Below are 26,366 nucleotides of genomic sequence, written 5' to 3'. Positions count from 1 at the left end.
CCCCAGCCCAGACCCCCCTCCTGCACCCCAAACCCCTATCCCTGGCCCCAGCCCAGAGCTCGCACCCCATCTGGAGCCCTCACCCCCCTGCACCCTAACTCCCAGCCCAGTGCCCCCTCCCACAGCCTGAACCCCCCAGCCTCACCCCAGAGTCTGCACCCCCAGCCCAGAGACCATGCCCCCTCCTGCACCTCAACCCCCTGCCTCAACCCACAGCCCCCTCCCACACTCCAAATCCTTCTGTCCCACCTGGAGCCCCCTCCTACACCCCAAACCACTCATCCCCAGCCCAGTGAAAGTGAGTGAGGGTGGGGGAGAGCGAGCCACCCAGGAAGGGGAATGTAGTGAGGTGGGGGCAGAGCGTCCAGGTAGGAGGGGGGCAGGGGGCGGGGCCTCCAGGAAGGGGCGGGACTAGAGTGTTTGGTTGCGTGCAATTAGAAGAAAGCTGGCAACCCTAGCAAGTGAGGGACGGAGGGAGTGGAGGTGGAGCAGGGACGGGGGGCAATAGTATTGTTGGTTTTCTGCAACTAAAAAGGTGGTAATGGCAACCCTATTACAAGAACTTTCTACTGAACAAATTTCGCGCTAAGCTGTTGCACCCCGATGAAGAGTTCACGCCTGAGAGGACTTCCCGCCACCATCTCTCTTCTCTCGCCGGCAGTTCGATTCTACACGTTCATGCCTGAGGCTGTGCCACCTTTCCCCGTGGCGCGCCACAAGGGCGAGTCATCCCTGCGGTGGGACCTGACCCAGGCGAGGTCAGGCAGCGCAGAGAGGACGCGTAAGGGGGCTGGACGGAAGCGTCCCCACGGCTGGATCCCGCCCGCGGGACCAGGTGTGTGCTGAGTTTCTGGGGCATGTAATGCCTGGGTTGCGTGGGCAGGAAAAGTCGGCTGGGGACACCGGCGCACGTTCAAGGGAACAGTGTGGCCCACGCCGCCGCTAGCCGGTACCAGTCCGTGTGTTTGCCAGGGATCGACGCCTCCCTGTTTTATTCCCCCCCGCTGGGACCCCTGCGCCCCAGGGTCACTCCACAGCCCAGGTGCGCGCTGCCCGCACAGCAGGTTTCGCCGGCGCTGGCTGTGATCTCGGGGGGAGGGACTGGACCTGCCCCCGCCGGGCTCTCACGTGCGTGCCGAACCGCCCTGCTCCGCAGCTGCCCAGGGGGCCCGAGGGCGTGGCAGGGCCCCTAGCAGCCCTTCCCCGCGCGCTCAGACTGGAGAGCTCGCCTGGTGCAGGGACGGCGAGCTCCGGCGAGCTCCTCCTCCGGCGCTAGCTCCCCCTCCCTGCACTGGGAGCTTTGCGGCGGACTTTCCAGAGCCCCCGCAATTCGGCTCGCCCGCGGCTGCTCCGACATGAGGCTGTGGGTCCTGCTGAGCCTCCTGCTGCTGCACGAAACGCTACAAAATGGTGAGTCCGCGGACTGGGGGCACAGGGCTCCCTCCCCAGCCCGGGCTCCCTCCCCAGCCCAGCCTCCCCTCCGCCCGTTGTTCCCGTGGTCCAGGGAGCTCTGTGTCTCGCTGCGGCCCCAGCTCCATTGCCCTCGGGAGCTCCCCTTGGTTCGTCCCGCCACTGCTGTCCCCGGCCCCTTGCTGCCCTTCCCCTGGGTTAGCGGACACAGCGGCTGTTTGCATGGGTGGGGGGCATAGTGCACGGTGCTGTACAAACAGTTTGTCCCACAGTCCTGCCGCGTCCCTCCTGTCGACACGCTCCCTTCAGCCCTTTCCTCGCTTTTCTTCTCCTCCCTTATTGCCCCCACTTCTCAGGGGCTCCCTTCCTCTCTTTTCATACTGCACAGACCAGGCAGCCTTCACCCTGCCTACGGAACATTTGTCTCCCTCACTTTCCATAGATCAGCGGCACTTTCCACCCGTCTCCCCCAGACGTATCAATAGGTCAGTAAACGGGGCTGGGTTTGCAATCTGCTTGAATTCCTACAGCTGGTATACTATTTCCAGGGCTTTGCAATTCATGTAAACGTGTCCACTTTTAGGTGGGAGGTGGGGTTATTTGGTATTCCCACCCATCTCCAGTAAGGAGTTGATTTCCATCTCACAGCAGCGCAGAAAGGACTTGGAATGGGAGGAAGAATCCTGGAGCTGTTCGCCATAGAAATTAGTTGTCAGGTTTAAAGAGTGCAATTCTCTCCGGGTCCCATCCTGCACAGCTGCCAGAGCCTCCGCAGCTTCTCCTCTTCCCTAAATGAAAAACAGATTATGCTATTATACAATTTCACGCTGCTGCCAACAACCTGGCTTTGGTTTTCTTGCATTCATGGGTACTGACCAAAAATACAGCTTCTTTCTGCACAGCTCTTTTTGGGAAATAAAAAGTATTTGCAAAAATGCCAAGCTTTTTTTAATTAAGCACAGGATTTCAGTCCTTAGATGAGAACAGGATTCTTTTTTTTTTTTTTTTTTTGTCCTGAAGGGGAAAAAAAGTTAGTCCTGGACACCGTAAAGAAGAAGTGTAGTTTGCACGTAGTACTTCTGTGGTGAGTGAAAACCAAAAAAGCACTGGTACAAGATGCAGATCTTAAAAGTTGCTAGCAAGATATTTTTACTGATTGCAGGCTCTGCTCGGATTAAAGGGATTCAGAAAACTGATTTATGTTTTGTATAGGTGCATACTGGGATGCTGCCCCGATCTTCAAAGTTATTAAAATGTTTTCAGTGTTGTTTTGCTCTCTTCCATATTAGTATTCAAGAGCAACAGCATTCTAGGTAAAGTATACAGTTATTTTTTCAGATAGTCATTTCTCAAAAATAACATCTTAATATGGAACAACAATAATTGCAATATAATCATCGAAAACTTGTGGTGAACTAGGTCATTTGTTGTCCACAGAGATTAATTGCAATTAACTTGTATCTTCATGTAGTTTTTACGTACCGTCCTTGTGAAAGGACATGAACTTCATTTTAATCAAATTTCATTTTCAGGTTGTGGTGGGGTTTTTTGTGTTTGTTTTTTAAGTGTGCAGCTGGAATAGGGAAATTCATAACCAGCCCTGTCAGGTAAATGGCCAAACTGATGCTGCGTCTGTCATTCCAGTCTTGTCTCTATGGGCATATTGTTTTGGATTAGTTTGACCACTCTAAATACATTGAATTAACTATATCGAACTAAAGCACGTTCACACTTTGTTATGATGGCTTAAGGTACTTCCCTTGTGTCCCATTGTGTCCATGCAGCTCCATATGCTGTTTTGAATTAACCATGCAACATCCTAGGCAGATATCCCATAAGAACAGCCATACTGGGTCAGACCAAAGGTCGATCTATCCCAGCATCCTGCCTTCCGACAGTGGCCAGTGCCAGGTGCCGAAGAAGTAATCATCAAGTAATCCATCCCCTGTCGCCCATTCCCAGCTTCTGGTAAACAGAGGCACACCATCTCTGCCCATCTTGGCTAATAGCCATTGATGGACCTATCCTCCATGAATTTATCTAGTTCTTTTTTAAACCCTGTTATGGTCTTGGTCTTTACAACATCATCTGACAAGGAGTTCCACAGGTTGACTGTGCGTTGTGTGAAAAAATATTTCCTTTTGTTTGTTTTAAATCTGCTGCCTATTATTTTCATTTGGTGGCCCCTAGCTCTTGTGTTATGAGGAGTAAAAAACATTTCCTTATTTACTTTCTCCACATCAGTCATGATTTTATGTGATTTATATATACCCCATACCATATTCTACTGCTCAGCTGTATGCATTATAGGATTCTTCTTGCAGTGAATTGTGGGCTGCCTACTGGAATCTACAGGAATTCTGGGACTTGGGATCCAACTTTCCTGGCAACCCATAATTAGGGTTGCCAACTTTCTAATTGCAGAAAACCGAATATCCTCGCCCTGCCCCTTCTCCAAGGCCCTGTCCCCGCTCACACCATTCCCCACCCCTCTCTGTCTCTTACTCTCCCGCATCCTTGCTCATTTTCATGGGGCTGGGGCAGGGGATTGGGGTGCGAGAGGGGGTGAGGGCTCTGGCAGGGGATGTGGGCTTTGGGATGGGGCCAGGGATGAGGGATTTGGGGTGCAGGACGGGGCTCTGGGCTGGGGCTGAGAGGTTCGGAGTGTGGGAGGGGGCTCTGGGCAGGGGGTTGGGGGTGCGGGCTCTGGGAGGGAGTTTGGTTGCGGGAGGGGGTTTGGGGTGCGGGCTCTAGGTGGTGCTGACCTCAGGCGGTTCCCAGCCAATGGGAGCTGCAGAGCCGGTGCTCAGGGTGGGGTCAGCGTGTTGATCCCCTGTGACTGCCCCTCTGCCTAGGAGCCAGAGAGACATGCCGGCCGCTTTCTGGGAGCCGTGCAGAGTTGGGCAGGGAGCCTGCCAGCCCTGCTGCACCACCAACTGGACTTTTAACGGCCTGCTTAGCAGTGCTGATCAGAGCCGCCAGTGTCCCTTTTTGACTGGGTGTTCTGGTCTCTAGGGTTCTAGGGTTCTGGCAACCCTACCCATAAATCATCTGTATTTTGCCAGTGCCATTTTCAAAATGCTGTCAGGCAGCATGGAGGACACATTGCAGATTGCCGTGATCATGACAGTCGTCATTACTTTGAGCAGAATGATGCACGTGTCTTAGCAGTTGAGTGGACTTCGGTCTGGGGCTGTAGACACAGCAATATGGCTACAGGTGTTGCTGGAGGAAAAGGATGAAATCGAGCAGTTACTTCTGCAGGGCATCTTGTTGGAACAGCTTTACTTGAAGTGCTGTTTCTGGGCTCGGTCAATTAGCACTGATTGGTGGGACAGAATAGTGATGCAGAACTGGGGTGACGAACCAATTTATTTGAGCATAAGCTTTCGTGAGCTAACTCCAGCTAAATGTGGAAGGCTGTTTTCCTAGAGATCTATTCAGAACTGGAGCTGCAGTGGCAGAACATCAACATGAGAGTTCTCCTTAGCATGGAGAAGTGTGTTGTAATCACCATCTGGAAGTTCACCACCCTGATTGCTACTGGTCATTTGCTAACTGATTTGGTGTTGCCAGATGAACTGTTGGGGCTGTTTGCTATGCTATTCAGAGGGTGCAGTTGTGCTGGGTCATAAAGCTTGGCAATGCACAGGACATTGTTGATGTCTTTGCACAGATGGGGTTTCCAAACTGTAAAAAGGCTACTGATGCAACTTCCATACCTATTCCTTGCCCCATACAGCAGAGCCAAGACTTGGTCATGAGGAAGGAGTATTTTGCCTGGTTGATCACTGTGGAAGGTTCACCGATATTAATGTGGGGTAGTATGGGAAGGTCCATGGTGTCAGAGTCTTTAGATATTCAGGCCAGTTTTCTGGAATGAGCAAAGGAATTTTTGCTCCCCAGTCTACTATGGACATTTAATAGGGTCATGATTCCTTCCAGCATTCTGAGAGATCTAGCTTACCCTCTGCTTCCCTGAAGTCTTTTATTGAACATCTGGGTAGGAAAACGGAGCTGTAGCTGCAAGGTGACTGGAGAGTGCATTTGGAAGACTGCTGGGAAGGTGGAGGTTATTTGTGATATGGCTAAATCCTTCTTGTCATTATGTGCTTTGTATAAGTAGTTGCTGTATTTTGCACAGTATCTGTGACAGCAACGGAGAGAGCCTGACCGATGGGTGGAAGGGAGAGGTGGGGAAACTTACTGAATGTTATGAACAGCCAGAGCGAGCAAAATGCTCCAACTGGTTAGGGATGGTTAGGGTCAGGGATATGTTGTGGCTAATGAATGTATTGTAACCAAGGAAATTACTACCATGTATGTGCTGTAGGTTTTTTTGTGAATTGATACTGTGGGGAGGATGTTATGTAATTAAGGGGAACGCTGTTCCTCAATGAAACTTTTCAGCCAAGTTGTACAAAAAACCTGAGGTATCAAAACTACTTGAATAATAAAAAAGTTATAGTGTAAGCTTAAGAGCAGTGGAACTGTGGCATGCCCAGAGAGTTGAGTGCTCTCGTATGTGTGTAGGTGAGGTGTTAGAAATTGTTCTGCTTCTCCATTGGGATTGATTGGAGTGGGAAGGGTCTGCACTTTTTGTGAGCGAAAGGGAGGTCCAAGTATGGTATATTCTCTGTAGTTTGCAGGACGTGGCTAGGTTGCATCATGTCCCTTTTCAGGGCTCTGTGCTCCCTTCTAAATCTGTATGATTGCTCTAGGAAAGGTTTCAGAGTAACAGCCGTGTTAGTCTGTATTTGCAAAAAGAAAAGGAGTACTTGTGGCACCTTAGAGACTAACCAATTTATTTGAGCATCACAAAAGCTTATGCTCTAATAAATTTGTTAGTCTCTAAGGTGCCACAAGTACTCCTTTTCTTTTTGCTCTAGGAAACTGTCCCTTGACCCTTCTGCCTAACTGGCCCTTTCTTGGGATGCAGTCGCTATTTCCCTGTAAATCTTCTTTTGCTTCTCAGGTTCTTGTATGTGTGGGCTACAGCATCACAGGTGCTTAGGGAAATCAGAAAAAGCACAAGTAGTTGTCCCGGTACTAGTCTCCCTACCAACAGTGATAAAATGCCATTCCCATTTGAACTTCCCATTATGTGGTTCATTTTGAGATGGCTAGACATGTTCTGATTTACGCCCTCCTTGCATAGGACCCCTGTACCAGTGCTGTGGGGGGTGTGGGGACTCTGGGTGTGGGAGGCGAGTGAGGGGCATGTTAGTACTGTAACTGCATGTCTGTCTCTGCAAGCTGTTATTACACTGGAGGATGTTACCCTGGGTTGAGTTCCCATGAAATACAGAGGGGTCTTGCTCAAATGGGCAATGGGCAAATCAGGAAAATAGCAGCGCAGCTATTTACCAGGATGGTGCCCTTCCTCCCCCAGCTGGTGCAGGAGTGGGAGGGAAACAATGCCTGTCTAGGCTGCCCTGAGAAGGTTGAATTGTCTTGCAATATGCTTGTCAAAATATTGCACTATCTTTGCCTTATTCTCTTTTAAACGTCTGTAGATTAGCCCAAAATAAACTGCAAAATAAATGTTAGCAGTAATTGGTTTGAACACAAAAGGTTAACAAGGCTGAGGGAATGATTGAAAATAGCCATGATTGCCTTGCAATCCTTATGCATTTTTTGAATGTCTGTGTTGTCTGATTTTGGCAATTTATTATATAATTTAATGCACTGTATAAACTGTGATCCAAAGTCCATTTTCTACTAGTTTCTGTATCTGCAGCTACAGTAAAAATACCTGCCATGTAATATGTTTGATTTATTTTTAACGCCTGTGGTACTGACATCTTGAATGGAAGGGGGATGAGGGAAGCTGTGGTCAACTGGGAGGGAGAGCAATCATCCCGCAGTTTGGGAGGTAGGGATTGTGGGTGTCACATTTGGCTGATAGTTGTGGGATTTGATACTTCAGGGAAATAAAACCTCTGTAGCTTTAAGTTTCAAGTGCAGATAGCATTGTGGGGGTGGGGGTGGAAGAAGAGGAAGAAGAAGAGCGTGATAAAAGCCATGCAGGTGGAGAGAGGCTCCTAGGTCTGTCTAAGCCCTGGTCTACACTAGGAGTTGAGGTCGAATTTAGCAGCGTTAAATCAATTTAACCCGGCACCCGTCCACATGACGAGGCCCTTTTTTTCCTACTTAAAGGGCTCTTAAAATCTGTTTCTTTACTCCACCACCGACAAGGGGATTAGTGCTGAAATCGGCCTTGCCGGGTCGAATTTGGGGTACTGTGGACGCAATTAGACGGTATTGGCCTCCAGGAGCTATCCCAGAGTGCTCCATTTTGACCGCTCTGGACAGCACTCTCAACTCAGATGCACTGGCCAGGTAGACAGGAAAAGACCCGCAAACTTTTGAATTTCATTTCCTGTTTGGCCAGTGTGGCAAGCTTCAGGTGACCATGCAGAGCTCATCAGCAGAGGTGACCATGATGGAGTCCCAGGATCGCAAAAGAGCTCCAGCATGGACCGAACAGGAGGTACAGGATCTGATCGCTGTATGTGGAGAGGAATCAGTGCTATCAGAACTCCGTTCCAGTTTTCGAAATGCCAAAACATTTGTTAAAATCTCCCAGGGCATGAAGGACAGAGGCCATAACAGGTACCCGCAGCAGTGCCACGTGAAACTTAGAGCTGAGGCAAGCCTACCAGAGAGGCAAACAGCCGCTCCGGGTCAGAGCCCCAAACATGCTGCTTCTATGATGAGCTGCATGCCATTTTAGGGGGTTCAGTCACCACTACCCCAACCATGTGCTTTGACTCCTTCAATGGAGAGGGAGGCAACACGGAAGCAAGTTTGGGGAACGAGGAAGGTGATAGCTCACAGCAAGCGAGCGGAGAAACCGGTTTTCCCAACAGCCAGGAACTGTTTCTCAACCTGGACCTGGAGCCAGTACCCCCCAAACCTACCCAAGGCTGCCTCCTGGACCTGGCAGGCAGAGAAGGGACCTCCGGTGAGTGTACCTTTTTAAATAGTATACATGGTTTAAAAGCAAGCGTGTTTAATGATTAATTTGCCCTGGTATTCGCGGCCGGTACAGCTACTGGAAAAGTCTGTTAACATGTCTGGGGATGGAACGGAAATCCTCCAGGGACATCTCCATAAAGCTCTCCTGGATGTACTCCCAAAGCCTTTGCAAAAGGTTTCTGGGGAAGGCAGCCTTATTCCGTCCACCATGGTAGGACATTTTACCACGCCAGGCCAGTAGCACGTAGTTGGGAATCATTGCAGAACAAAGCATTGCAGTGTATGTTTGCTGGCATTCAAACAACATCAGTTCTTTATCTCTCTGTGTTATCCTCAGGAGAGTGATATCATTCATGGTCACCTGGTTGAAATAGGGTGCTTTTCTTAAGGGGACATTCAGAGGTGCCGGTTCCTGCTGGGCTGTTTGCCTGTGGCTGAACAGAAATGTTCCCTGCTGTTAGCTACGGGGAGGGGGGTGGAGGAGGGGTTAGCCATGAGGTGATGGGAGGCAAAATGCAACCTTGTATCAAAAGCACATGTGCTATGTATGTAATGTTAACAGCAAGGTTTACCGTGAAAGAGTGTACCCATTGTTCTATAAAATGTCTTTTTAAATACCACTGTCCCTTTTTTTTTTTTTCTCTCCACCAGCTGCATGTGTTTCAAGGATCACAGGATCTTCTCCTTCCCAGAGGCTAGCAAGAGATGTCAAGAGTAACAAGAAGGGTTTCTTCAGGTATGTTGGCAACAAGAAGAAAGCCAAGGAAAGTGTGGGCCCCTTAATGAATGAGGGAGGCAACCTAGTGACAGAGGATGTGGAAAAAGCTAATGTACTCAATGCTTTTTTTGCCTCTGTCTTCACTAACAAGGTCAGCTCCCAGACTGCTGCGCTGGGCATCACAAAATGGGGAAGAGATGGCCAGCCCTCTGTGGAGATAGAGGTGGTTAGGGACTATTTAGAAAAGCTGGACGTGCACAAGTCCATGGGGCCGGACGAGTTGCATCCGAGAGTGCTGAAGGAATTGGCGGCTGTGATTGCAGAGCCATTGGCCATTATCTTTGAAAACTCGTGGCGAACGGGGGAAGTCCCAGATGACTGGAAAAAGGCTAATGTAGTGCCAATCTTTAAAAAAGGGAAGAAGGAGGATCCTGGGAACTACAGGCCAGTCAGCCTCACCTCAGTCCCTGGAAAAATCATGGAGCAGGTCCTCAAAGAATCAATCCTGAAGCACTTGCATGAGAGGAAAGTGATCAGGAACAGCCAGCATGGATTCACCAAGGGAAGGTCATGCCTGACTAATCTAATCACCTTTTATGATGAGATTACTGGTTCTGTGGATGAAGGGAAAGCAGTGGATGTATTGTTTCTTGACTTTAGCAAAGCTTTTGACACGGTCTCCCACAGTATTCTTGTCAGCAAGTTAAGGAAGTATGGGCTGGATGAATGCACTATAAGGTGGGTAGAAAGTTGGCTAGATTGTCGGGCTCAACGGGTAGTGATCAATGGCTCCATGTCTAGTTGGGAGCCGGTGTCAAGTGGAGTGCCCCAGGGGTCGGTCCTGGGGCCGGTTTTGTTCAATATCTTCATAAATGATCTGGAGGATGGTGTGGATTGCACTCTCAGCAAATTTGCGGATGATAATAAACTGGGAGGAGTGGTAGATACGCTGGAGGGGAGGGATAGGATACAGAGGGACCTAGACAAATTGGAGGATTGGGCCAAAAGAAATCTGATGAGGTTCAATAAGGATAAGTGCAGGGTCCTGCACTTAGGACGGAAGAATCCAATGCACCGCTACAGACTAGGGACCGAATGGCTAGGCAGCAGTTCTGCGGAAAAGGACCTAGGGGTGACAGTGGACGACAAGCTGGATATGAGTCAGCAGTGTGCCCTTGTTGCCAAAAAGGCCAATGGCATTTTGGGATGTATAAGTAGGGGCATAGCGAGCAGATCGAGGGATGTGATCGTTCCCCTCTATTCAACATTGGTGAGGCCTCATCTGGAGTACTGTGTCCAGTTTTGGGCCCCACACTACAAGAAGGATGTGGATAAATTGGAGAGAGTCCAGCGAAGGGCAACAAAAATGATTAGGGGTCTAGAACACATGACTTATGAGGAGAGGCTGAGGGAGCTGGGATTGTTTAGTCTACAGAAGAGAAGACTGAGGGGGGATTTGATAGCTGCTTTCAACTACCTGAAAGGGGGTTCCAAAGAGGATGGCTCTAGACTGTTCTCAATGGTAGCAGATGACAGAACGAGGAGTAATGGTCTCAAGTTGCAGTGGGGGAGGTTTAGATTGGATATTAGGAAAAACTTTTTCACTAAGAGGGTGGTGAAACACTGGAATGCGTTACCTAGGGAGGTGGTAGAATCTCCTTCCTTAGAGGTTTTTAAGGTCAGGCTTGACAAAGCCCTGGCTGGGATGATTTAACTGGGACTTGGTCCTGCTTCGAGCAGGGGGTTGGACTAGATGACCTTCTGAGGTCCCTTCCAACCCTGATATTCTATGGTTCTATGATTAGAAGGTGAAAAAAGCGCACTCGCGATGAAATGTTCTCTGACCTCATGCTGTCCTCCCACACTGACAGAGCACAGATGAATGCGTGGAGGCAGACAATGTCAGAGTGCAGGAAAGCACAAAATGACTGGGAGGAGAGGCGGCGGGCTGAAGAGAGGGCTGAAGCTGATAGTTGGTGGCAGCGTGCTGAGAGGAGGCAGGATTCAATGCTGAGGTTGCTGGAGGATCAAACTCATATGCTCCAGCATATGGTTGAGCTGCAGGAAAGGCAGCAGGGGCACAGACCACCGCTACAGCCCCTGTGTAACCAAACGCCCTCCTCCCTAAGTTCCATAGCCTCCTCACTCAGACGCCCAAGAACGTGGTGGTGGGGCCTCCGGCCACCCAGTCACTCCACCCCAGAGGATTGCCCAAGCAACAGAAAGCTGGCATTCAATAACTTTTAAAGTTCTAAACTTTTAAAGTGCTATGTGGCCTTGTCCTTCCCTCCTCCATGACCCCCCCAGGCTACCTTGGCGCAGTTATCCCCCTATTTGTGTGATGAATTAATAAAGAATACATGAATGTGAAGCAACAATGACTTGATTGCCTCTGCAAGTGGTGATCAAAGGGGGGTGGGGAGGGTGGTCAGCTTACAGGGAAGTAGAGTGAACCAAGTGGGGGGTGGGAGGTTTCATCAAGGAGAAACAAACAGAACTTTCACACCGTAGCCTGACCAGTCATGAAACTGGTTTTCAAAGCTTCTCTGATGCGCACCACACCCTCCTGTGCTCTTCTAACGGCCCTGGTGTCTGGCTGCGCGTAACCAGCGGCCAGGCGATTTGCCTCAACCTCCCATCCTGCCATAAATGTCTCCCCCTTACTCTCTCTCATATTGTGGAGCGCACAGCAAGCAGTAATAACAATGGGAATATTGTTTGCTGAGGTCTAACTGAGTCAGTAAACTGCATCAGCGTGCTTTTCAACATCCAAATGCACGTTCTACCACCATTCTGAACTTGGTTAGCTGTAGTTGAACAGCTCCTGACTACTATCCAGGGTGCCTGTGTACAGCTTCATGAGCCATGGCATTAAGAGGTAGGCTGGGTCCCCAAGGATAACTATAGGCATTTCAACATCCCCAATGGTTATTTTCTGGTCTGGGAATAAAGTCCCTTCCTGCAGCTTTTGAAACAGACCAGAGTTCCTGAAGATGCGAGCGTCATGGACTTTTCCCGGCCATCCCACATCGATGTTGGTGAAACGTCCCTTGTGATCCACCAGTGCTTGCAGCACTATTGAAAAGTACCCCTTGCAGTTTACGTACTCACCGGCTTGGTGCTCCGGTGCCAAGATAGGGATATGGGTTCCGTCTGTGGCCCCACCACAGTTAGGGAATCTCATTGCAGCAAAGCCATCCATTATGACCTGCACATTTCCCAGGATAACTACCCTTGATATCAGCAGATCTTTGGTTGCATTGGCTACTTGCATCACAGCAGCCCCCACAGTAGATTTGCCCACTCCAAATTGATTCCCGACTGACCGGTAGCTGTCTGGCGTTGCAAGCTTCCAGAGGGCTATCGCCACTCGCTTCTCAACTGTGAGGGCTGCTCTCATCTTGGTATTCATGCGCCTCAGGGCAGGGGAAAGCAAGTCACAAAGTTCCATGAAAGTGCCCTTACGCATGCAAAAGTTTCGCAGCCACTGGGAATCATCCCAGACTTGTAACACTATGCGGTCCCACCAGTCTGTGCTTGTTTCCCAGGCCTAGAATCGGCTTTCCACGGCATGAACGTGCCCAATTAGCACCATGATGCCCACATTGCCAGGGCCTGTGTTTTGAGAGAAGTCTATTTCCATGTCCTCATCACTGTCGTCACCACGCTGACATCGCCTACTTGCCCGGTTTCGCTTTGCCAGGTTCTGGTGCCGCATATGCTGCTGGATAATGCGTGTGGTGTTTAATGTGCTCCTAATTGCCAAAGTGATCTGAGCGGGCTCCATGCTTGCCATGGTATGGCGTCCGCACAGAAAAAAGGTGTGGAACAGTTGTCTGCCGTTGCTCTGACAGAGGGAGGGGTGACTGACGACATGGCTTACAGGGTTGGCTTACAGGGAATTAAAATCAACAAAGGGGGTGGCTTTATATCAAGAAGAAACAAAAACAACTGTAACACAGAATGGCCCCCTCAAGGACTGAACTCAAAACCCTGGGTTTAGCAGGCCAATGCTCAACCCACTGAGCTATCCCTCCCCCCGGTATTTCAGGCAGGACTGAATCTCCATTAAACTTTTCAAGGTGCCCCTGACAGACCTCATCGAAACGATTGTTGGCCATTGATTTCATAGAGGGGGAAGCAAATGAATACAAAACAAATCTAGTGTATTTCTTGTTTTGATCCACTCCATCTCTCTTTTACATCTCTGGCTGGCAGCAGACGGTGCAATAGGACTGTTAGCCATCCTCATCTCCTGCCTGCTCAGCAGAAGATGGTGCAATAGGACTACTAGCCATCCTCATCTCCTGGCTGGTTGGCAGAAGATGGTGCAATAAGACTGCCGGAAGGACTAAAGAGAATGACCTGGTCGAGTCACTCCTGTTTCAGTCCCTGCGCCCATGTCTGCCCAGACGCTCCTGACCGACCTTACCAGGGCGGCCAGGAGAACCATCGTCATGTCCGAGGTGATCAGGCTTATTGAACCGTCTGCTGCCCCAAGGCAATGAGCTGCTGCCGGGTAGCAATGCAGTATCGTGTCTGCCAGCACCCAGGAGATGTAGGGTGACAGTGAGCTGAGCGGGCTCCATGCTTGCCGTGGTATGGCGTCTGCACAGGTAACTCAGGAAAAAAGGCACGAAACAATTGTCTGCCGTTGCTTTCACGGAGGGACGGAGGGAGGGAGGGCCTGAGGACATGTACCCAGAACCACCCGCGACAATGTTTTTGCCCCATTAGGCATTGGGATCTCAACCCAGAATTCCAGTGGGTGGTGGAGACTGCGGGAACTGTGGGATAGCTACCCACAGTGCAACGCTCTGGAAGTTGACGCTAGCCTCGGTACTGTGGAAGCATGCCGCCGAGTTAATGCACTTAATGCACTTAGAGCATTTTGTGTGGGGACACACACAATCGACTATATAAAAACAATTTCTAAAAAACCGACTTCTATAAATTCGACCTAATTTCATAGTGTAGACATACCCTAAGAGAGTACGTGGGGGCGGGGGAAGTTGTTTAAATCCCCATATATGGGTGTATTGTAATACAGCACATATTACTACTACAGTTTCAGGCTGGCAGCATGCATACGGTTCTTGTGTAATCTGCCAATTCATATGATCTTCACTACCTCCTCCTGATCTGACTCTGTGATCTACGTGGTGTGTTGAGTGCTTGCCATGATACCAAGGGTGCTTTGTGGAAAACTGTTCACCACATAATTTAATAGATTCCAGGGCAGAAGGTCTGTACAACCCAGGCCATAGACATTATCCAAAATTGTCCGAAGAGCATATCTTTTAGAGAAGCATCCACTCTTGATTTGAAAATTGTCAGTGATGGAGAATCCACATGGAGCAACACATTAACTATGTTCCAGTGGTTAATTACCCTCACTGTTAAAAAATTATGCCTTATTTCCAGTCTGAATTTTTCTAGCTTCAATTTCCTACCATTGGATCTTATTATATCTTTCTCTGCTAGACTGAAGATTTGTTCCCCATGTAGATACTTGTAGACTGTAATCAAGTCACCACTTAACCTTCTCTTTGTTAGATTCAGAGCTCAGTCTGCTTTGCTTATAACTATGAGGCGTGTTTTCAAATCCTTTAATCATTCTTCTGGCTCCTCTCTGAACCCTCTCCAATTTATCAACATCCTTCTTAAATTGTGGACACAGAACTGGACACAGTATTCCAGCACCAGCTGCACTAGTGCTAAATACAGAGGTAAAACAACCTCTTCTGCTCCTACTTGAGAGTCCTCTGTTTATGCATCCTAGGGTCACATTTGCTGTGCTGAGTGCAGTGGTGGCATCACATGCAAAAAATGTGATCCAGGTGCTCAGAGTATGGGCAAATAGTGGGAGCATTACCAGAGGTCTTGTCCTTATCTCCTGTCTTCTGCTTGAGCACCTTTGGTTTGACTCTGCATTGGTACCAGCTCGGTGCCTTCATTTGCCCACAGTGTTTGTAGATGTCTGCATTCCGGTAACTCTTCTCCCAGTGGGACTGAATATGCAGCTCTCCAAAGAAGGCAGTCAAGCCAGGAGCTTGATGGAGGCCCACAAAGTACAGTGTTTTAAGGGACGTGGCTACTGTAATGGGTATGTGGTACTGGCTGTGGATACAAGGCAATTTAATGAGAACAAACTATAGTAAAACTGAATTAACCTCCCCATGTTGATAAGACCTTAAAAATGAAGCCCCCAGCCTTCACAACTGTTGTGTCTAATCACCAAGCACCTCTCCCAAAAGATTCCTGTTGGCACAGTATTTGTCACGATGTTAGTACAAGTAGTGTGACTATCATGCATTAGTTATTGACAGAGAAAAAAGACACTTATAAGTGCAGAGGGGAGGTTAAATCTAAGCAGAAAGCAAAATGGATTAATAGTGCATCATTCTTGAGATAAAAACGTGGTTCATGTACTGAAAAGCATGCAAACTGAAGGCCTGCTTCCAAGAACACTTCCACATGTGAGTGACTTTGTTCATGAGAGTATCTTATTCAGTTACTCATGTGTTTGCAGGATCAGAACCGAAACTGAACATGCCATTAAAAGTTAGTTTCATAAACTGACGAAGTGACAATAAAATCATGTGGTTGCTCAATTAAGGCCCAATCCTGCAATCATTTATGTACAGAATAACATAAGAACAGCCATAGTGGGTCAGACCAAAGGTCCACAAAGCCCAGTATCCTGTCCTCTGACAGTGGCCAATGGCAGGTGCTCCAAAGGGAATGAACAGACAGGTTATCATCAAGTGATCCGTGCCCTGTCAGCCAATCCCAGCTTCTAGCAAACAGGGGCCAGGGACACCATTCCTGCCCATCCTGGCTTATACGTCCATCAATGGCTATCTTCCATGACTCTCTCTAGCTCCCTTTTGAACCCTGTTATAGTATTGGCCTTCACAATACCTTCTGGCAAGGAGTTTCAGAGGTTAACAGTGTGTTGCGTGAAAAAATACTTTCTTGTGTTTGTTTTAAACCTGCTACCTATTAATTTCATTTGGTGACCTCTTGTTCCTGTATTATGAGAAGGAGTAAATAACACTTCCTTATTTACTTTCTCTGTTCCACTCATGATTTTATAGACTTCTATCATATCCCCCCTTAGTCACCCCTTTTCCAAGCTGAAAAGTCCAAGTCTTATTACTCTCTCCTCATATGGAAGCTGTTCTATACCCCTAATCATTTTTGTTGCCCTTTTCTGAAACTTTTCCAATTCCATTAGATCTTTTTCGAGATGGGGCGACCACATCTGCACGCAGTATTCAAGGTGTGGGCATACCATGGATTTATATAGAGGCAATATCATATTTTCTGTCTTATTATCTATCCCATTCTTGATGATTCCCAACATTCAGTTTGCTGTTTTGACTGCCGCTGCACATTGAGTGGATGATTTCAGAGAACTATCCCCAATGACTCCAAGATCTCTTTCTTGAGTGGTAACAGCTAATAGACCCCATCATTGTATATGTATAGTTAGGATTATGTTTTCCGATGTGTATTACTTTGCATTTGTCAACATTAAATTTCATCTGCCAGTGGGCCCAGTACAGATCCCTGGAGGACACCACTATTTACCTCTCTCCATTCTGAAACTGACCATTTATTCCCACCCTTTGTTTCAGTTTCCTATCTTTTAATAAAAGAAAAGGAGTACTTGTGGCACCTTAGAGACTAACCAATTTATTTGAGCATAAGCTTTCGTGAGCTACAGCTCTGTAGCTCACGAAAGCTTATGCTCAAATAAATTGGTTAGTCTCTAAGGTGCCACAAGTACTCCTTTTCTTTTTGAGAATACAGACTAACACGGCTATTACTCTGAAACCTATCTTACCAATCCATGAGAGAACCTTCCCTCTTATCCCATAACTGCTTATTTTGCTTGAGAGCCTTTGGTGAGGGACCTTGTCAAAGGCTTTCTGAAAATCTAAATACACTATATCCACTGGATCTCCTTTGTCCGCATGCTTGTTGACCCCCTCAAAGAATTCTAGTAGGTTGGTGAGGCATGATTTCCCTTTACAAAAACCATGTTTATTATTTTCCAACAAATTATGTTCATCTGTGTGTCTGACAATTTTGTTCTTTACGATAGTTTCAGCCAGTTTGCCCAGTATTGAAGTGTAGTTGCCAGGGTCACTTCTGGAGCCCTTTTTAAAAATTGGCATCACATTAGCTATCCTCCAGTCATTAGATATAGAAGCTGATTTAAATGATAGGTTACAGATGACAGTTAGTAGTCCTGCAGTTTCACATTTGAGTTCCTTCAGAATAACTTCTGTGAGTAGTGCCATTTTTGCAAGATTGAAGCTGGAAGGCATGTACCCCTCTTTGTGATTGTTATGGTTTTGGTTGGTTTAATAATCTATTTCCACTTCATTTAAGCGCTGTAGCAGAAGGAGTTTTTGGAAGGGATTTGAAGGTAGCAAAGGCAGTACCAGTTTTTTTTTCACTGACTTGCCTTGCTGCTGCACTTCTACTGACTTTGCTTATGGTTCAAGTTTTTGTTTGTTTCATTAGATTAATATTTACTGGCCAGACATCCTTGGTCCAGAAATGTTCTTGAAAGTGAACATTTTAAAAATTGGCCACTAATTTTGGGAGCTTCAATTTGAGACACCTTATTTTTAGAAAGTCTGAGCACACACAACTCCAGTTGAAGTTAATAGGAACTGAAGGTGTTAGGTTCTCTATCAAGCCCTAAGAATTTCCAGTAGGGCACCCAGAATTGATGGCTATTATTGAAAAATCTAGCTGTTGCCTTAGAGATTTCTAAATGTCAAATGTATTATCACTATAAAGAAACCCACACCATTTAACAAATGCACTGAAAAATCAACAGTGATCTGTAAACTTCCTGATATTTATTATGTGGCCCCCTTCTTTTAACACACATTGTCTACAGAATTATACAGAGGTGTAGGAGTGGATGGCCACGTATGACGACATATTTTAAGATGTAAGACTTTCTTAGTCATGTGGTGAATTGAAAGTGCATGATGGAACTGACAGTTTTGACTGAAATTATTGAGACAAAGGTGTTTGTTCCCATGTTACATTGAGTTCTGATATTTTTCATTTATTTGTCTATTCCTATTAACTGTGTTACACACAGAGACAGATTTTTGGTAAACATTAAGAGCAGTCTGTATTTTTCTGGAACATGTGACATTGGGTGGTTTAATACTTAGAATTCTAAACTCATATGGACATTTATAACTCCAGTCAATTTTTCTCTGCCTTCCTTGTATGAAGGCTGATCAAGGTGAGCTTCCAGGAGGGAAAACTAATTTTACATAAAGATTGTAGTTATTATAGACACTAGCAGAGAAGAAACCTTTCAAAGATAATTATACTGTATAATTTTTTGCTTTTTGAAAATCATCATTAACACATTGCTTTTTTCTTCACATTTTTATTAGTTACCGGACAACTTGCAAAGAGTAAGCGTCCAAAGGAACCAGGAGAAAACAAAATTAAACCTGCCAACAAAAAAATGAAGCCCAAACTCCCTAAATTAAAGGAGAGAGAGTCCAGTGACTCATCCACAAAATCCCAGTCCATAATGATCCAAGTGATGGATAAAGGCCGCTTCCAGAAACCTGCTGCCACTTTGAGTCTGCCTGCAGGGCAGAGCATAGAACTACGATGTAAAGGGAATAAAATTGGGTGGAGTTATCCTTCATACCTAGACACCTTTAAAGACTCCAGGCTCAGGTAAGTTTCCTTTCATTTGAAAGAAGCTAGAAACTTTATTTTCCAGTTGAAACACATTTTTATATTAAGTTTTTATGGTCAGGATATTTCACCTTGAAAGGAATATATCTTTTTGATAATCATAAAAGATAGGAACCTGGCATGAGTAGAAAAAAATTCTCCTGTAATTAAACCAATTTACTGTATTGGAAAATAATTATTTGCATAAGCAGGCAGTATTTTTAGGTCTATGTAGATTTCTTCTCCCTTCTGTGATTTTAATTTCCATATCCAGTGCTGCTATTAACAAAAAAAGCATGTTGGATCACAAGAAGCATTAGCAGAGTTTTATGGAGAAACATACTTAGGGTCTCATCACACACTATCTGGCCCTATCACTGCTGGTTGCTAATGCTTGCCTATGTACATGACCATATATTTACCAATACCTGCTTTAATATGGCAAAATTCGGCAGTCTTTACTCCTTATTTAGGCAAAACTCTCATTGTCTTAGTGGGAACTTTAAGTGAGTGTACAATGACTGCAGAATTTGGCCCTTAAGGATTTATTGATTCATGTCAGCAACACATACTTCAGTGATACCTGTCTTAAAGGACTGAAAAAAAAATAGCTTAACTAAAATGATTTTCTAATAAAGGAAGAGTAGAATTGTAGCAGAGCAAAAATATCTTCAGTCCATTTGGGGTTGCTTTGGGTGCTTGCTTTCGGCAATAGTACGTATGGCTGTTTATTTGTATGTAGTTAATTTATTTATTTTTAATATGGAATGTGATGATTGTTTAATAATATGGAGAGATGGAGGTGGGTAGCCGCATGTGACAATAGATGTTAGAGAGAGAGAGAGATTTGATGAGTGACAAGTATTAGTGTTTTAAAGTTTGAATTAAATCAGAAATATATTTAACAGTGTGCAACACATGGGTGACAGAGGAGTGGACATAGGTTTGAGGGATCAATGATAAAATTCATGGGTGTAGGTGGGGAGAGTCTGCAGAATTTGGGATTGTCCTAGATTTGGCCATTTGTCTGCATTTTCAGAAAATGAGTATGGAGTGTAGATCTATAGAAGGTTAGAGTTGTGATCTGGGAAAGAAATATTGAGGGTCCTGTTTACATGACGAGTAAGCCCACCAGTAAGATTACAAACTTTAGTGGGCAACTTTTATGTGTCAAGTTTGGGATGTGTCAAGGGTAACAGACAATCATTATTCCACAGAATGTGGAAGTTGGATTGTATTGGAGAGAACTCCGACCCTTAATGCCATGGGGTAGATCCTCAGCTGGTATAAATTGACTTCAGTGGTGTTATCACAGTTTATACCAGCTAAGAAGGTGCCTCATCACTGGAGAATGAGAGAAGCTGTGTGGGGGAATCTCACAACTATTATTGACTGAAAAATTGTAAAATATTTCTGAAGAGTCAGGTGACTAAATGAAATTGACCAGAACATGCAGGTATGACTAAAGTGAGAAACACTGGTTCCCAAACATATTAAATTGTTAATGAAATATTGTACATTTCCCAAAGCCCTAAACCAACCAACCAATCAAGGGACTTAAAAAAAACTTAAGTTGAAATGTGTTTTGATTTTTCTAAACATTTTCTAGACTAAAATACTAATACCTTTCCATGCCTCTCCCCACTGACACATTTTCTTTCCTCTCCTCTGTTCTCTTTATGTTCTTCCTTTTGAAACCTGACATTTGCTTCCAAAAAGATAAGAACTAGATGGATAGAAACCTGGTTTTGGGGCCTCATCTACCTTTCAGAGGAAGTCCATTACATTCCTTAATCTTCTAAACCTTTAACTAGGGACAGATACAGGGCCCACACCTGGTCCCATTGAAGTCAGTGGGAATTTAGCTGTTGGCGTCAATGAAAGTAGAATTGGAGTCATAATGTAAAAATGAAATATTTTCCATTTGAGTTAGGAATAAAGCTTATTCTTCTTTTCTGTCTACCAGCTACAGTTTTATGCAGTCTTTTTTGTCTTTGGTTACATTAATTTAATTAATCAAATATAATCTTTCAAATGGTTTATAAATTATATTTTGTAGCAGTTAGGTGCTTCCTTGATACAGTAGACAGTAAATCAATATTTATTCACCTGCTGGTAAAGCATTTTTTCCAAAGACCTCTTTAATCTTTTTCCTGCTGTCAGGTTCCTATCCATTCTTGAGATCTGAATTTAACCTTTAGTAACATCCATTTAAACCCATAAATGAGAATTTATTTTACTTCCTTTCATTCAAGATAGGCTTTTGGTGGCAATTACCTCTGCCAGAAAGTGTCTGCTACCACTGTGTTTATTTTTCAGCTAGTGGAATCCTGAGTTCACATTTCCATTTAAGAGTGTTAAATGAGTTTATCTTTTATACCATAACTTGAATTTGGAAGTTCCCCATGCCTCTCACTTTTTTGTTTAGATTATAATGAATTAAGATGTTTAAATATTGAAAACATAGCTTTCCAACAAAAATGCTATGTGTTTGCCATTCCCCAAAGTTACAACAAAGAGAAGTGTTTCAGGCCCTGAAGTCTAATTCTCTTCAGTATGGATGTTGAAAAGAAGGGAGACGGTTCAGAGAAAAGCTACAAGAATGATTAAAGGTCATGTAAACATATCTTACAGTGAGAGACAGAAGGAACTCAATATGTTTAGTTTTTCAAACTGAAGATTTTAAGAGCTGTCTTGATCACAGTTCATAATTACTGAGCAAGTAGAAGATGCCTTTTTGCTAGATTTTTAAGAGCTTTCTTGTACAAAGACATAACAAGATCTAGTGGCTGGAAGTTGAAGATGGCAAAGTTCAAACTGGAAATAAGGCATACTTTTAACAGTGAGGGTTATCAACTATTGGAATAGCTTATCAAGGGATGTGGTAAATTCTCCATCACTTTGAACTCTTTAAATCAAGGTTGAATGTTTTTCTCACAGATATGACTTAATTTGCCACAATTTGTTGGATGTAATGCAGAAAACACTGGGTGAAATTGTATTACTTCTATTATGCAGGAAATTAAACTAGTTTATCATAATAGTCTCTTCTGGCCTGAAAAATTGGTAAATCTGTTCTTTAGTTTTCAATGAGGATAAGATGGTCCTTCAACCTTTTAACTTTCTTCATAAAGCAGTTTCAGATATTCAGCAGGATCTAGTTTTCAAAGGGTCATGCTGCCTTCATTGCTTGAATATAAGGAGAGGTGTGTTTACCCAAAAAAGCAATTTAATAAAAAATAAAACCTTGGGTTTTTTGCAGTAGTGGTGTTTTTCTGGCGTTGGGGGAAGGGTCCAAAAGGAGAGACCATTTCCAAACAGCATCTTCCTAAATGAACTCAAGGATGTATCAAACCATGCCACAGAAGTTAAATTGCCTCCCCCAGAAGAGTTATTACACACGAGTTCTAGTGGCTTCCAAGAAATGTTTGCCTCTAATTCTTATTAATGAGTTTTGCAGAGATCGTAAAAGTTAAAGATGGAAAAGACATTTTCATCATCCAATTAATTTCCCTGCCAGTGCATTATTATTTTCTGCAGTATACTTTATACTGCTGTGCCACTTGGCTTTTGCTTCACATTTTTACCCAGAGTTACTGTTTTAAACCCAGAGGCTAAGTTGACAGAGCTTGCTGGATAAGGCAGTCTCTTTAAACAGACATGATTGGTTTATCTTCAAAGTGATTCCTGCTCAGTAGTTTCCAAAAGTGGAAATATTGGAGGAAAATATATAAAGGAAGAAAAAAGTGTACGCAACCTACAGGTTCATTGCCCTTCCCAGCTCTCAGAAATAGTGAAAAAATATATTGCTTCTGTAGATGTACACTCTCCTTCCTTCCATCCCTGCTTGTCTTTTCCAGGAAAGCAGTCAGGGGCTTATGAAGGCTACATACTTTCTTTATGCTCTCTAATGACTGTTAAGTGCTTTAACTTCTCCTAGTGTGTAGATTGGTGGAGACTGTGTATTCAGAAAAAAGAAAAGGAGGACTTGTGGCACCTTAGAGACTAACAAATTTATTTGAGCATAAGCTTTCATGAGCTACAGCTCACTTCATCAGATGCATTCAGTGGAAAATACAGTGGGGAGATTTATATAATGCATCCGATGAAGTGAGCTGTAGCTCACGAAAGCTTATGCTCAAATAAATTTGTTAGTCTCTAAGGTGCCACAAGTCCTCCTTTTCTTTTCGCGGATACAGACTAACACGGCTGCTACTCTGAAACCTGTATATTCAGAGAACTCTACTTACAGACAAATAATACCATTTTTAGAGTTAATACTGGATTTTTTACTGTAGGAAATTACAGCGGCAAGCCTACTTCTATGAAGACACTATAGTCAGGAAAACCTGCTGCTTTCAAATTTTACTGTTCCTCAACAGAACTGCTGGCTGTCATTTAGACAATTAGTGTATTTTCTTTTGCAGTTAATAAAGCTATAGCATCTTTGTCCAGAAGGTGGCAGATGTCAGCTGTAAGATCAGTGTCTTTCGCCGGAGTGAGTTAAGAATAAATAAAGTAATAATGTAAAGGGTCTGATTTTCAACACAACCTTAACTAGGCCTCATTTTTCATGCAGGTGCAATTATTTGCTGACACAGTCTAGATCATTTAGATGTCAAAATACCTGACTCTATCTGCAGATCAGGTTAGGTTTGTTTCCAGATCTTCTAGCAACTTGATTGGATGGGTGCAGCTGAATCTGAAACACGGTAGAAAAAAGGAACTAATTTTCATGGTCATAAAAAAATAAATAAATTCAGAATTTATGTAGCTGACCAAATTGTTCAGAGAGGCTCTGACTGGGTACTTTTCACCTTCCCTCTTCCTTTGAAGCATTGGTTTGCTTAAAAGGTCTATACTGAAATGTTATTTATTTCTTTTTTTAAAAGATCATCAAAAGCACTTAGTGAAATATTCAGGCTGATTTTTCAGAATCAACTACTTAGATGAAAACAGATTACAAATGAGTTGCATCATACATGCATTTAACTTACGCAAATTCAACTATACGCGCTCGGCAAAAGAAAAAAGAAAAATAACAAGATACCTGTAAATAGTGTGGGCGATTCCGCCCACCATTCCACACAATGAGCGTATGCCCTGGAGTGAGCGTGAGATGAAAGACGTGAATCTGCTGTTCCCTCAGTCGGTCTCAGTTCCCGCGTGCCTCTCATAGTGTGAGCATCTTGCCGCACTGAGTGTGATTCTAGTGTTTAAAGATGCTGTACATATTTTTCATACAACATGGCCCCTAAACGCAAGCCAGCTACTTCATCTGATGTTCAACTGAAGAAACAGTGATCTGTTCCAATGCTGGAGGAAAAACTGGCTGGGTTGGACTTGCTGAGAGATGGTATGTCGGTCTCCAACGTGGCGCATAAATATGGCCGCAATGAATCTAGCATCTGTGCCATCAAGATTCGAGAGAGAGAAATTCGTCAAGCCGTGGCATCAAGTGCTCCAGTAACTGCTAAGGTGACGAGCCAGGTGCATGATAAGACTTTAGTGAAGACTGAAAAGGCATTAAACTTATGGTTGGAAGACATGAACCGTAAACGTGTGCCTATCGATGGCAACACGTTGCAAGAAAAGGCTCTTAGCCTCTATGCGCTGTTCAAACCTCCTGCCGAAGAGGGACAGCCTTCTGATGAGAAGGAATTCAAAGCCAGCCAAGGTTGGCTTAACAGTTTTAGGAACCGCTTCAACCTCAAAAACGTGCAGACTGATGGTGAAGCTGCACCTGCCAATGAAGAGGCTGCAAAAGCCTACCCCGAACAATTAAAGAAAATAATAGAAGAAAAGGGCTATCTTCAGGAACAAGTTTTTAATGCTGACGAGACGGGGCTCTTCTGGAAAAAAATGCCCAACCGCACTTACACTTTGAAATCAGAAAGACTAGCTGCTTTGAAGCCAGGGGCTTAAGACTGTGTGACTGTCTTGTTTTGTGGCAATGCGGCTGGGCATTTAATAAAGCCGGGCTTGCTCTACAGGGCTGCAAATCCCCGTGCCCTAAAGGACAAGAACAAAAATCTCTTGCCTGTGTTCTGGCAATCAAATAACAAGGCTTGGGTGACGGCAGCATTATTTCTGGATTGGTTCCACAAGTGTTTCATTCCAGAGGTCAAGCGGTACCTCGAAGAGAAAGGACTTGACTTCAAAGTGTTGCTGATCGTAGACAATGCTCCGGGCCACCCTGCGGTACTCCGGTTTGCGCATAACGACGTTGAAGTCGTCTTTCTCCCCCCCACCCATACCACCTCCGACCTCTCGACCAAGGCATGATTCGCTGTTTCAAGGCCACGTATGCGAGGCTTGTGTTCTCACGGATACATAGCGCTATGGATGCTGATCTCAATCTTAATGTGATGGAGTGTTGGAAGTCTTTCAACATTGCTGATTGCATCACTTATATTAAACAGGCAATGGATGCAATCAAGCCTGAAACAGTTAATGCATGTTGGCGAAACCTATGGAAAGAATGTGTGAATGATTTTAAGGGTTTCCTGACCATTGACAAAGAAGTGAAATGCATTGTTCAGGTGGCCAGGCAAGTGGGTGGTGACGGCTTCATCGACATCCTTGAGGAAGAAATTGAAGAATTAATTGAGAGCCGTAGAGAAACATTGACTAACGAAGAGTTAGAGGAACTGATAAGATAGACTACAGAAGACTAAGATGATCATGGCGAACAGGAAGAGCCAGCAAGTTGGAATCTTCATAAATTTGCTGAAGTGCTCCAAGCAGCAAAACACTTGAATGATTTAATTTCTGAATACGATCCCTCTATGGAACGAAGCCTCAAAATCACACGTAGCATTACGGACGATTTGAGACCATATCAAGAAATGTTTGAGCAGCTCAAGAGACAACAGCGACAGTTGCCGATCACCATGTTTTTCAAGGAAAAACAACCACCAGCAGATGAGCCTATGCAATCAACTTCTCGAGCTGAACCAGAGCCAACCACTTTGTCTATGACTCTCTCTCTGTTACCTCTGTCTCCTGGATTGACATCAAGCCCTGACGACCCCCTGTAATTAAAAATACAGGACTGTAAAATTTATATTTTGCATATGTACTCTTTATTATATACTGTATGTTACTGGATACATTATACATTTATACATATTACTGTACAGGGTTGTATACACAAAATCATGTACAGTATACTGTACTTTATGGGCGATTTAAGGGATTTTCAAGAGTAATTTTGACTATATGCGATTTTCGCCTTACGCGATGACTTTAGAACCTAACCCCCGCGTAAGAGGCAAATCCGCTGTATTCCTTTCAGCTAGAAAAGTTTGATACATACCTCCTAGCAGTGCATTTTAGAACAGTAGATTGATTATAGCTAATTTATGGACATTTAAATACTAGAAGTACTTTCTCATGCAGAAATCTTGTACTGCAGTATTATAATTAGCGCCCTACCAAATTCACGGTCCATTTTGGTCAATTTCATGGTCATAGGATTTAAAAAATAGTAACTTTCATGATTTCAGCAGTTTAAATCTGA

General features: G+C 44.8%; 1 protein-coding gene across 2 annotated transcripts in view; it reads left to right on the top strand.

The window, feature by feature from the left end:
• Positions 1-446: 446 nt before the first annotated feature.
• PDGFRL (platelet derived growth factor receptor like) overlaps positions 447-26,366 on the top strand; it is a 51,692-nt gene continuing 25,772 nt past the window's right edge. Inside the window, exons 1-2 of one of the 2 annotated variants that reach the window (XM_037897683.2) lie at positions 447-835; positions 18,550-18,844. In XM_037897683.2, the coding sequence (XP_037753611.1) occupies positions 604-835; positions 18,550-18,844 (527 nt within the window). In that variant the 5' untranslated portion in view covers positions 447-603. Of the gene's footprint in view, positions 1,411-18,549; positions 18,845-26,366 lie in introns of both variants that reach the window. The other variant, XM_027825124.3, reaches the window with a different exon arrangement.

This window comes from Chelonia mydas, chromosome 4 (assembly GCF_015237465.2).
Source record: "Chelonia mydas isolate rCheMyd1 chromosome 4, rCheMyd1.pri.v2, whole genome shotgun sequence".
Taxonomy (NCBI): domain Eukaryota; kingdom Metazoa; phylum Chordata; order Testudines; family Cheloniidae; genus Chelonia; species Chelonia mydas.
The sequence above is the reverse complement of the archived record's forward strand: the minus strand, read 5'-3'. Positions and strand labels throughout refer to the sequence as shown.